A 13,509-nucleotide genomic window follows, 5' to 3' on the forward strand; every position below is an offset into this window, starting at 1 on the left:
TCCATGAATTTCTCGTGAAGGTCAAGACACGGATGGGTGGGAAGAAGACAGTGTCTTCTATTAACTGTCCTTCTGTCTTGTTTCTACCTGTTGTTCTGAAGCTGTAATTGGAGTAAACATAAGGCCTCATAAAAGAAGTTTTGCACAGTGTGATTTTCTTTCTTGTTGTGGAGTGCAAATGCAGAGCATATAGGTATGTCACCCCATCCTTCCCTTTTCGGCTCCAAGCTGAAGAATTCCAACAAAATCATTCATTCAAGCTTCCTCTTGACAAGTAGCTCACTTCCCACCTCCCAGTTCTGTCCACTCCTCTGTCCACATCTTACTCTGGCAACTTAAAGTTCTGTATTCCCTCTTTAAAACATTTTAGTGTTTAACGAACTTACAGAGTTCATTAAACTTAATGTTTAATGGAATTCCCTCCTTTCCACGTTAGCTACTAAAATCTGATTCCTATAAAACTGTAAGCCCCAATTTCATCTTCTCGTCTAGATCTGTGCCATCTCTGTGTTATCCCAAAATTCCTGTTGGGTAACCTTTACGGAGTCACTTGACTTGTTTTTGAACTTTACCCTTGTTTGACCCCTTAATGATTATCAGCTCTTTTCTTTTCCCTCTTCCTACAGGGTTCTCCCCTCAAGAGCTGTAACTCTTCAATTTTACAGTCTTCCCATACATTGCCTTTCAAATCTGTCCCACACTAGGTCTGACTGTGTTTGCTTTTCACTTAACTCCCTCGCCATTCATAGAGAGGTAGTAATACTAAACTAGTAGCATTTGTGAAGAACACTTAGAAAAGTGATGTTACTTACATAAAAGCTTTTAAAAATGTCATCTTTATTCATTTTTAAAGTTTTAATGAAATTATGAAATGAATTATTTTTCTTCATCTTTGGAGTAAAATTTGTATGTTTAGGGATATATTTTTTTTAAAGAAGGGAAGCCAGAGTAGCTGGTTGAAAATGGAATAAATCCTTACCAAAAAGAAAGTGACCTAAAATATAGTGGGTATGAAAATTTTCTTTTTAGCCCTGAATATGACAAAAATGAACTCTGGTTCGGGAATTAGGTAAGCTGATGCTTTTATAGTTTTTTCTCACTAAGAAAAAGAGAAAACTATTTGCACATTAAATTAGATGATATATACTCATATATGTATTTCCCAGGAAATAGTCAAAATATTTTAAAACCTGATTAAGGATGATACAAGATAAAATACAGTGTACAGTGACTGAGAACTCACTGCTTCAGAAAATGCTCGTTTAGTAGATGTATCATAATGATTAAGACTGTTTTCAAAGAAAATTTAAGGATTCCAAAAACCTGCAGAAATATATCAAAAGCCAAAGACAATAATAAATATACCAAATATATACAGAAATATATCAAAGGCCAAAGACAATAATAAATATAAAAATGTGATTCAAAAAATTGTATGTATGTGATTCAGAATGCTTTTGAGTTTAAGAATAACTTCTAAGTTGTTTATTTGCAAATGATAGCTGTCTTGGATCATGTTCTCCAAAGAGACCCAAATACAAGTGGCTGCGCACAAGAGATTTATTAAGGAAGGGTTTCCAGGAGACAACAGTAAGAGAGTGGAGGAAACAGGACAGTGAAGGAACAGAAGCCAACCCAGCGTGAGCTTTCAGGTGAAGTCCAAGCCTCAGCCTGGGAGTGTGTTCTGCCCCAAGGCAGGGTAGCTGGGCTTTCATGCTCCTGCACCTGTCACCCCTAGCTGTAGCACTCTGAGCAGAAATAGCCTCCCAGGCACTTCCCGTTCTCTGTGCAAGGGGGTCAAGTGCTCCAGGAGGCCAAAGACAGTCAAAGGTCAGAGGGTCAGTTATTAGGAGGGAATCAGGCAGGCACTGAGGAATGGATGTCCAGCCAGTAAGGGGACCAGCAAGCATCAGGGTGGGCATTAATAGTTTACTACAGGAGCTTTATTAAAATTTCCTGGAAAGTAGAAAATGACCCTGGATTTAGTGAACTTTCTATTATATAAAGTTCTTGACATGAACAGCTGGCCTCATTATGTGTACTTACATTAGGGTTGAGGTTGATCAATAGTTGAATGAAAAAGAGTTTACCTCTGGTGAAATTACAGCACCCAGGCAGGACCTTGGGAATGATGTGTTTACTGACTAAGTGACTATTCTTCTAGGGACAATTCATTAAGCATGGTACTCCCCATTAGACATATCCAGTCCTTATCCCAACAAATGAGCATTGGAAGAAGCTCAGCTGGATTCCTTTTGTCTTACCAGAAAGCAAAAAGTGATCTTAAGAAGCAAGTCTTCTTTGAAAAGAAAAAAAAATGACATTATTACATACTTGTCAACTTCAAATATCTCATTTTAGAAGCTATATTAACTCCTTGCATGTTCAGGGTGTCATGTGAGATTAAAAGGTCATCAGAATCCTATGGTTGCTGCTTTTCCTGCATGCCATAAGTTCTGGTTTATTGTTTTTTCATTTTTGCTTGTTTTAAGATATTTTCTGTTTTCCCTTTTGATTTCTTTTTTGATTCATTGGTTGGTTGTTCAAGAGTACGTTGTTTAATTTCCATGAATCACAGGTTTTAAAAAAAGCCTTAGAATGTCCTTGATTAAGCAGTAAAAAATTTATTAAATCTTAAAAAAAAAAAATCTTGTGGTTGCCAGAACCCTGGGAGAGGCATGGAAAAGTAAAAACAAACTTCTGGGCAGAAACATGCGAGATAATATGTAGGAATGATTAGCTGAAGGAGAAAAATGAGACAATCTGGTTAGACATTACGATGTGGCTACCAGGGAAGGAAAGGATAAATGCCATTTTTGTATACTTCAGATAATTTGGAAGTCATCAGACATTCCATGATTGTGTGATTGAAAAGAAAAGAAAATACATCAGTTGCCAGCTCAGTTGTCTCATGCACAAGGTTGAATCACAACATCGGGAAATAGGCCAAGCATCTTTAGAACCTCTCCTTGACTTTGTCTGGGCTCTAGGGCACAATGAGGAAATCACTGCTTTAATCTATTATATTTATTTAATTTAAAATCTATTAAATCTATTATTTAATTTAAAATCTATTAAATCTATTTAATCTATTAAAGCAGTTTTTGATGCTACCAATAAAGACAGTAGTCTGAAGAAGACTTTTCTCAAACAGTCTTATTATCAGTTCTCTCATTGTTTTTAGGATTCTGTTGCAATTGTTTCTTAAATGGATCTAGGCAGCTTGTCCAATATCCTACAGAATGTCCTACAACAAGTTCTAGCCCTGGTGAATTAGCCATCTCTATGCGCAGCTGTTGTCTTCTCCTTAATATCTAGGACAGAGGTTCTCAAACTTCAGATTGCTTCTGAATCATCCCGAAGTTTAATTAAAATACAGATTGCTGGACCCCACCCCAGAGATTCAGATTCAGTAGGTCTCGGGTATTACCTGAGAATTTGCATTTTGCACATATTCCAAGGTGATGTTGATGCTGAGCCTGTTGGTCCAGGGACCACATTTTAAGAACTACTCGTCTAGGGAAATGAAAGAATTTAAGTCATATAAGCAGATAAGTGATATGCTCAAATATTACAGTAGGATAAGATTAAGAGACTAGAAGCAACTTGCACTACCAGATAAAAAAAACTTGGCTGGCTGTTCAGCCATAGGGAAATAGGTGCAGACCAGAAATAACATTTTAGATGATTTAAGGGGAAAGTCTGGCTATGTTTAAAATATCTGGACTTTTCAAGCGGAAATTGCTTGTTTGCCTGATTAATCGATATCATTTCCATATGTCTTTTCAAGAGACCTTTTATGGAGATTGGATTTTATGCTCACCCAAAATATCCACAAAGATAGTTTTCCACAATTATGACACTATTTACCAAATGATGAATGCTGTTTCTAGTTAATCTGATTAGACTGAAATCAGGACTTTTGCTGAGCACAGGCGTAATAGAAAAATGTGACAATGCAATCTTTATCACCCTAATACAATTAAAAAACAAACTCTGAGTCTTTAACAAATGCAATATCACTATTTGTCCATAAAAATGCCATGAATCCCTCCATGAGATGCCTGTTAATAAATACAAACTAGGAAAATAAAACATTGGTCATCAACTTTCATTATACTTCTGAATTTATCTTTAGCATATGTATAGATCTTCCATGTTGATTATAGAGTCTTTTTTCTCAGTTTTTAAAACGATAACCAAATAAGTTTAAAATAAACCCAGTTACTATTATTTTAAATCTCCCCAGTTTTTCATTTATCATTTAAAAAAATTGCTAAAAGATATTTTCTGAAGTAATATGGTCTAGAAACTTTTCCTTCCACAATCGTACATGCATGGAGTTATAAATGTATCATGTTATAAACATACATGTTGTTAGAATTAAGTTTTATTAACATTATATCTTAATAAAAGGTTTGGTACTATGGACATAATTTTATGTTCAGCTGCGTTACCTTTCAACTTAAGCAACTTTTTATTATTAGATGAATACATAAAAGTTTCTCAGGGCGCTAAGGAAGGAAGTAAGAAGGAGGAAATTTGGCTATTGCATAACCAGGAGCTGAACTGTCTTGCTGGTTATGTGCGAAGGAGGAGTTAAATAGATATTTGCCAATACAATTCATATTGCCTTGTGGGGACCCAGCCTCACAGCCTCTTAAAATTACTGTTACATTCTATTTATCATGATATTTGTTTTCTTGTACATGAACAAAGAAATGTTCTTTTTCTGTTTGTACCACTCAGTTAATATTCATGCTATTTTATTAATACTGAAAAATAATTCTTTAGCAAAAAAGTCGGTCTGGGGGAATATGAATTCTTTTCCTATCCTGTACTAAGTCTCAGTGATCTTGATCAATGGGTATATTTTTCTCTGGCACTCAGTTTCCTCATCTGCAATCTCCCCCAGTTCCCAAAGTCTGTGGTTCCATTACAGTAATTGTTTCCTGTTGGACACATTCAAAAAAGATGACAGCGTTGCAGTCATTTTTATACTGGGAAGAGTGCCAACATATGTAAAGTCATTTACGTTTTAATTAAATGCATTAGAACATGGAAACAATGGGGGTAGTGTATTAGTTATCTATTGCTGCATAACAAATGACCACAAACTTAGTGGCTTGGAACAACACACATGTATTATCTCACAGTTTCAAGTGGGTTAGGGTCTCACCTGCCTAGGGTCTCACAGGCTGCAGTGAAGGTGTCTACTGGGCTGTGTTCTGTGGATCTGGAGTTCCTCCTCCAAACTCATTCATGTTGTTGCCACAGTTCAGTTCCTTGTCACCACAGGACTGAGGCCCTTAGCTCTTACAGGACTTGTCTTTTCATAGACAATACAGGACAGAGCCAACACGTAAGCATCTCTGCTGCTTTGAGTCTCTCACTGCTGGATCTCTTTTGAAAGACTCACCCAGGATATCTCTCATTCAGTTAAAGTTAAGTCATCTGTTCAGAGACTTCAATGACACCTGCAGGATGCCTTCGCATTTGCCATATAAGGTTACATAGTCATGAGAGGAATAGTCCATCACATTTGCCATACTCTGTTGGCTAGAAGCAAGCTGCAGGTCCTGACCGCACTAAGCGGGAGGGGATTGCACAGAGGCGTGGATGTCAGGGGCGGGAGTCGTGATGGCCAGCTTGGAATTCGGCTTGCTACAGGTGGGCAAAATGTTGGGTTCCTGAAGCAGTTGTTTAACTGACTAGCAATTGTCACTGAAGGTCTCCATCAGTTCTCTCATCTGCAAAGGGGAGGAATATAATACTCATGACAGTGGTGCTGCCAAGACTGATGAGATAATATGTACGAATTATCTTACAATTCTCGGCACGTGGTTGGTTCTCTGTTGGTAATAGTTAAAAGTATTATTGCTGTTGTTATTATTAATTATATTATTTGACTTTGCCTCTTTTAGTGATAGGAAACTTTTATCTCATTACAGTAATTTTTTCACTTTTATTTTATTAGCTCAAAACTGTCAATAGTTACAGTTCATAACACATGAACTAGTTCATTGCTTTTTCTCCATTTCAAATATTAGTCTTATTGATATTTTGCATTTAACTGTGACATTAAAAGTAAAACCAGTTTCCTCTACAAGTTGCCTCTTACTTTATTCTCTTATTTTGTTTTATGAACTATCTCTGGAGTACTAGATTTTCATATCACATTTTGTTTGTTTCTTTGTTTGCATTCTGTGCTTTTCTTCTAGATGCTTAACCTATCCATTTTTGGCTTTTCTACTGGGGTCTTTTCCCTTTCACTTAGAATGGGAACTATTACAAGAATAAGGATGTATATGTATGCAGGACTCCCTGCTTGCTAAGTGGAGATCTCAGTTTAATATCTCAGTTGATTGAACAGCAGCCCACTGAGAAAGGTATTGCTGGTGTTGGCATCTCTGTTTGACAGATAAGGATTCAAGGCACAGACATCTGTGGTAACTGGCTTAATAATGCATAGGTTACAAATGATAATTCTGAGAGACAACTTAAGTGTTCTGCCTTCTAGTTCTAGGAAATTTGCACCACATTAAACCTAGAATTTCTTAAATAAAGAAATCCAGATGTATCAACTTTCTTTTTTCTCTGCTGCTTGGTATTGATGACCTGGGCATCTCATTTCCTTGGATGTTTCCTACTCTGAGTCTCCATTGCAGACTGGGAAAAAAAGAGAAGAATCGAGGCTAGGGAACAAAGACAACAAGAGACCAGGTGAAACAGGGTGCAAGGACTTTTTGAGAGGTATACTAAATACGTTTTCACTCCCTCAGAAGTGGAATCAAGTTAAGGAACAAAGAGTCTATTTTATCTGCTTCTCTTTAAAATAAAACACTTCATTAACTGACTCTAAAGTTGTTTTGTTTAAACATTGGACATTTTAGGGGTGTTGGCAGTCAATAAAACATATTAATGTCTACTACTTTTGGGAAATTGAGGTTGAACAACTTAATGAATATACCACATGGGGAGGTATACATACCCAGCCATTAATATCTTCCCTGTGTAATGTTTATGACTGTAATCGCTGCTCTGATTATATACTGTGTGAACTTGAAGCCCATTATTATAATGGGTGACAAATGGAATTTGGTGACAATGCACAGAAATTGGTATTCTGGAAGAGGGTTGAGTTTTAAATTGTATTCTTTCTTGAGTTTTCAGTGCATTTCATGGATCATCTACTTCACAGTGTGTTGGTGGCTGATGGATTGAAATCCTTCTGCTGAATAGTAAACATCAGAGATAATTTCGTCTTCCCTTAGCTCGTCTGTCTCAGTTTTCTCATCATTCATTCAAACTATCAAAAGTAAATCCCTTAATTCACTTTTGTCCATACTGACCTAGAGAGAAGACACATCTGTCCACACTTCAGGGCATGCATCGGGGGTCCTAGGAATGTGGTCTCCAAGCTTTGCAGGGGCCATTGTGGGCCTTGGAAATAAAGGGTTTCTGTTAGTTCATTCTTCCTTTGCTGGTTCAGGTAGCCTACAGGGCTTTGGGCACCCCAATACCCTTTCCTTGTTGGATGGGCTTAGAGGCAAGAGAGAACAAATTTCCTCCTTTCACTTTTCTAAATGTCTCTAATGTTATGAAGTATAACACAAAAGATATATAGTGTAGCATTTTCAACAAAAATAAAACAATTTCAATGATTGCTTGAATTTCTGAACAGAGGCATTTATTCTACAGAGTAAAATTTAATGCTAAGGACACATTAGAATAGGAGTTAGTGGCATTTGTCATTCGATAGTTTATGTTTAATTAAGTCAAATCTGAGCCTAGGTTATTCACCATTAGGCACACTTTTGCATTCAGTAGGTATAAAATTTTTATTTGACAGTTCCCTATATAAAGAAATGACTGTTTTAAGTTCGTCATACAACATAGTATAAGTAGTGCATAGTTTTATCAATCATGTTCATCTAAAAAGCCTTATAATAACAACCCTATGAATTAGTACATCAGTGCTTTTCAGTGTGCTCCATGGACCAGTGGCAACAGCATCACCTGAGAGATGCAGATCCTCAGGCCTGTCCCAGTCCCGCTGAACCAGAAACTCTGATGGATGGTGCTCAGCCAATTTATGTTTTAACAGGTATTCTAGGTGACTCCAATGCAGCCTTTGAGAACCACTGATATAGAAAGTATTATCATACTTATTTTATAGATGATACAATTAATGCTAAGTGTGGTCTGATAATTGGCCAAATACATGACTAGTTAATTTTAGGGCCCTTCCTCAAACCCAGGTTTTCCACTTAAAAATCATGGGGCCTCCCTTTCTTAAAGAAAAGAGTAAAGGAATAGTAAATCCCGTAAACTGGAAAACAGTAACTCTTAAATGAATTGAGAAAGGGACCATTTTCCTGCTTTCTCATCATGCAAGTGGGATGTTAAAACTATTAACACAAGAAAATTAACCTAGAAAAGTTTTAATGACACAAGTAACATTTTTGTGGTCCCATGCATTGAGTTCCTTATTTTCTTTTTAGTGGAGGAGCAAATAGGATGTAGTTAAGTCCCAGAGGGGTGGCTGTTGTGTGTTAGTAGAAGTGGGAGACTATTTTAATCATGGCTTTCTAACCGAATGAGTCCGTGGATAGATTTCCACCTGGGTCTTTCCTATGCCACATTACCCACGCTGAGAGTGCCCTGCGGTGGTTTTCCTGCACGCACAATTTTACACGTGCTCCAGAGTCGCTGTGGTATCAGAATGAAAACCTAGGGCAGCTGGCGCTAACTACCCCCCTGTGACTTGGGAAATGAATGTTTCCTCTTGAGCTGGAAGTAGAAAACAGCGTTCATGATCTGTAATAGAAAAGTCTATAGAATGCTGCCTGCTAAGGTCTATTTCCTTGTGAACTCAGTTTGGGCTTTGTGTATAAAAACAAATAAGTAAAGTTTAAGTCTATTGTTTATTCAACTGGAATTTCCTTGAATAGAAAATGTTACACAATTAGGTAAATGTACTGTGTATGTGTGCGTGATTTTTATTCTGCATATATATAAAACATCATGCCACGTTTATGGAAAAGTGCATCAAACCATCAAACATACATGCCAGTGTTTTATGAATAATTACAAAGAGGACGTGCAGATAACGACTGCTAAGTTCAGAAGTGACTGATAACTCTCCATGCGCTTCTGCTGTGTGTCCAGAGTGACTTGTTTTCTGCACAGGACTCCTGACTCTGTGCATTTGTAACTGCTGTTTCCTCTCCCTGGAACCCTCCCCACCAAACACACAGAATTATAAGGCTGGCAAACTCCTTTTCCTCCTTGCGCGTCAGCTGAAAAGATGCCATAGCCCTTTGTAGTCCATGTCTGCAGTACACTTTGAAATGTCTCCTTTAGAGTATAATCATTAGCTTTGTGCATGAGCTCCTCTTTGTATTTTGAGATATCATTCCTCAGTACCTAGCCTGTACCTAACACATTGCAGCATTCAATAAGTAATGCTCGACTGAATTAATGACTGGTATTTCCACTTGGATAAAGCCCTCAAGCCAGCATCTCCAAAATGCAGTATCATTTTGCCGAAACTTCCAAGCCCCAGCGAGGAAGCTGGAACCCCTAGAGCTGTAGATGCCTCCTGTCTTTCCTTTAGTCAACTCTACCTCCTTATCATCACTCTCATCTTTGTCCCCAGTACCTCTACCCTCATTTGGTCTCCTGTCTTTCAACACTCTACTCAGTTCTGGTCTTCTAGATTAAGCTTCGTCAAGCTTGGTTCTCTTCCTGTTACTCCTCTTTCAACAAATGTTTTTGCTGCCATTGCCATGGAGATGAAGAAACCTGGGCCAAATGCTCCACTTCTTCACATCTGAATGCTTTGTATGCATTTGCCTAAGTGAGGCCTTGAGTCCAGCAGTTGATACCATTGGTATCTAACACTCACTAGGTGACCTTTGATATTGTGGATGGTGCGTCCTTGGGGGAACCATGGCACCTGCTACTCTGTCTTGCAGGATCCTTGCTGGGTTGCTACCTATCACACCCCAGGGTTTGGGAGGGTTTCCACAGAGTCATGCACAATAGAGAATGGCTTAAGGAATTCACTAAAATGGGGGAAAGCAAACTTACCAGGCCAGTGTGAGCAAAAGAAGAGAAGGTGCTGTTTCCTGTCCTCCCTGCAGCCCACGGAGAGGTGTGCGGGGCCAGGTGTTCTATTGGACCTGCTGTGTGGTTTGCACCCCAGTGGAGAGATTCCATCTCATCTTTGACCCTTATTATGCTGCAATCATGAAATCAACCTTAGGTTCAGGAAAATAATCAGACCATTTTGCACCAAACATTTGGAATCAGGGGCAGCTGTTTGAAGGAATTGTCTGGGAACCCATGGCGCCAGTCCTTGTAGATGTTGGGGCCTATGAGAAATTATAGCCACTCCTGTCCAGATGCAGTTCCTCCCACTGGGAGATGGGAGTAGATGCCTGAATCCCACTGGCTCCTTCTCTAGAAAACAGGTTGGATGGCTCTGCTTATTGCACCACAGTCTCATCTGGCTGGTGACAGAGTTCACCGGATAACTCGGTGACGTGTGTGTCCCAAATTTCATGGCTCAGTGCCCTTAGCCAGACTTTCAGGGTTTCCATCCTTTTGCCCAAATCCCTTTCTGGTCTCATCTCCCATGATTTTTCTTCATATGTTCAGCATATGGAATTCTGAATGTCGGCCATGTGGATCCCCTCCCCCACTGCCACTGTGCCTTCCCTTGTGGTCTTCCTCACTCTTGGATGCCCCCTTATCCCCCTCTTCTTCCCACCTGCTTCCCATGCATTATTCTCCTGCTCTGAGCACTAAGGGCCATGAAGACCTCAAGGTTCTGCCCAAACCTCTGGTCCTCTCTTGTCTGGATATTTGCTCATGTGGTACACTACAGCTGGGTGAGCCCCTTCCCTCCCCACTTCTCTTCTCTGTGCTCCACAGACTTTTTTCTGAGCCTCTCAGGGAAAAATGATCTTTTCTCTGTTGACCGCACCCCCCCCACACACCCCAGCAGTTAACTTTAAAGTTGGCATTAGCATGCTCTCCCTTGTCTTATGTGTACACTTTACTCCACAGGTCCATCCAGAGAAGCAGCCATATCTTTTTTTTTTTTTTTTTTTTTTTTTTGCGGTATGCGGGCCTCTCACTGTTGTGGCCTCTCCCGTTGCGGAGCACAGGCTCCGGACGCGCAGGCTTAGCGGCCATGGCTCACCGGCCCAGCCGCTCCGCGGCATGTGGGATCTTCCCGGACCGGGGCACGAACCCGTGTCCTCTGCATCGGCAGGCGGACTCTCAACCGCTGCGCCACCAGGGAAGCCCCTATGCAGCCATATCTTATATGTCTTGTACCCTAGAGTAACTTGCATGTTATAGGTGTTCAATAATATATAATGAATAAATGAAAAGATCAGGGCATAAGGGATGTGTGCAAAAGGCTGGGGTGCAGGTAGGGGAGGCAGGTCTGCGTCTTTACCTTGGCCAGGTGGGCTGGGTATCCTGTGAGCTGAGGGGAGCACCTCCTTCCACTTCCCCGTCCTCAGCCCCCACCCCGCTCACAAATCCTCACCTACACTCAGAGTGACTCTCAGGATTATTTTTCAACAAGGGAACAGGAAGGCCTGATTCATCATGACTTAGGAATGGCTTGTAGGATAGGCTGGGGACCCAAACCACACATATTATACATTTCAAAATGTATTATGACATATATATCTATAAAACTGAAGAACTAGCAGGTAGCTATCTTTTTGTTTCCATTCCAATTTGATCGATAGGCAATGCATGTAAGAGGAAAAATATCCCAACAGCAGAGAAATTTTCAGGCAAGTCTTAAGATAATATTATTTTTTAAAGTGATGTCAATGCTATAAAACAAAGAAAAAAGATCTGTGTGTATGCTTAACGATTTCACATTTTTGCCTTCCAGGAGACGGAGCTGTTAGATCTCAGCCTTGTCAAAGATGCCAGATGTGGGAAACACGCCAAGGCTCCCAAGGTAGGAAGTGGAGTGTAGTATGCACACCAGCTGCTGCCTTGATTATTTAGCTGTGTCCTGGTATCAATTAATTGCCCCAGTTAAAAGTTTCTCTGTTGTAAATGTTATAAAACGCAATAAAACAGCCAGTCCTTTCAGAGACCAGTATGCTCTAAACACTACCATTTTTGTTAAAAGACGGAAACAACGAGCAAATATAGAGGCAGTTGGACATGGGGCTTGCTTTATGCCCTCGAATCTTATTTTTGTTTTGGAAAAAATAAAAAAAACAATGCCAAAGTTACTGGGTAATTCTAAATATTCAAAACGTGCTTAAAAGTATTTGAAAAATTCCTTGAGCCTCGTGAGCGTACGTGAACTAACCTTTTAGACAGATAAACAAGACCCTTTAGCTCAAATGCTTTGCAGTTGGAATCATTCCATCCATGAAGCCAGAGAGTGTCAGATCTTTCTGCAAATGTTCCTAGTGAACACCCGCAGACTTTGGGATCAGTTATGTGGAATGTCAACTAGCTTGGGTTTGAAAAACTTACTGAAGAAATATCTAAAGCAGTGTTTGCAGTTTATTTCGTTTTGGAAGATGTTTTAAAAATGTTGAATATGGGACTTCCCTGGCTGTCCAGTGGTTAAGACTCTGTGCTTCCACTGCAGGGGGCATGGGTTCATTCCCTGGTCGGGTAACTAAGATCCCGCATGCCATGCGGTATGGCCAAAAAAAATTATTGAATAAAACATACATATATTTTAAAAATTTAGATTGTCTGGTAGGGTATAGTAGCAAGATGTGTTGACTTGCCATCAAAGTGGGAAACTGCTCTTTATTTAAATTTTAGTACTTTAAAGACTTCTTCTGTAGCACAGAGAATATTGGCAAATAGGGAAGTACAGGTGCCATTCAGGGACTCTTGCCTCCTTCCATAATTGATATAAAACTAGCGATTTTCTATTTGAGTATCTGCCTGCAACTTTTGTTTTATTCCTTAAAAAGTCAAAACACTTTCTTTGACATCAAAAATTAGCTGTTGCTGTGGAGATGCAGGAAGGGAAAAAGTCACCTACAATGATTATTCTTCAGATACCTAACAGTGCAGTAGTTGCTGGCAAATTTTGTCATAGAGCAAACAGGCAAATACTGCTTTTATTGCTGAAGGGGTTAAGATGATCTACAGGAAAATGTGGAAAATGAAAAGAGAGAAAAATCAGAATTATTTTCAAGAGGGTTTCTATAAGTGTTTCATGTGAAAACGGCCCATTATTTACATTCATCTCTTAGTAATACAATGATATTTCATTGGTTTGGTCTTTTGGTTTTATATCAAGCTTATCATCTTTAATGCTTTGTTGATGATTCAAAATTGTTCAATTTTCAGGGTAGAAAACAAATTGTTTTCTTCTTCTCTCAATAACATTTCAGCCAGGTTTCATGTAAGCCTGTTATGGATAGTTCCGAGAACTATATTGATAACAGTTATAAAGTTTGTCTTTCAACGCAAGTTTATTGGCCTAACTTGAAG

At 39.2% G+C, this 13,509-nt stretch overlaps 1 protein-coding gene across 3 annotated transcripts in view; it reads left to right on the top strand.

The window, feature by feature from the left end:
- PLCB1 (phospholipase C beta 1) overlaps nucleotides 1-13,509 on the top strand; it is a 682,570-nt gene that overhangs the window by 222,709 nt on the left and 446,352 nt on the right. For all 3 annotated transcript variants that reach the window (XM_029220651.1, XM_029220652.1, XM_029220653.1), the window contains exon 3: nucleotides 11,927-11,995. In XM_029220651.1, the coding sequence (XP_029076484.1) occupies nucleotides 11,927-11,995 (69 nt within the window). The remainder of the gene's footprint in view (nucleotides 1-11,926; nucleotides 11,996-13,509) is intronic.

Source organism: Monodon monoceros, unplaced genomic scaffold, assembly GCF_005190385.1.
Source record: "Monodon monoceros isolate NGI ecotype Baffin Bay Population unplaced genomic scaffold, NGI_Narwhal_1 Super_Scaffold_13, whole genome shotgun sequence".
In the NCBI taxonomy this organism is placed as follows: Eukaryota; Metazoa; Chordata; class Mammalia; order Artiodactyla; family Monodontidae; genus Monodon; species Monodon monoceros.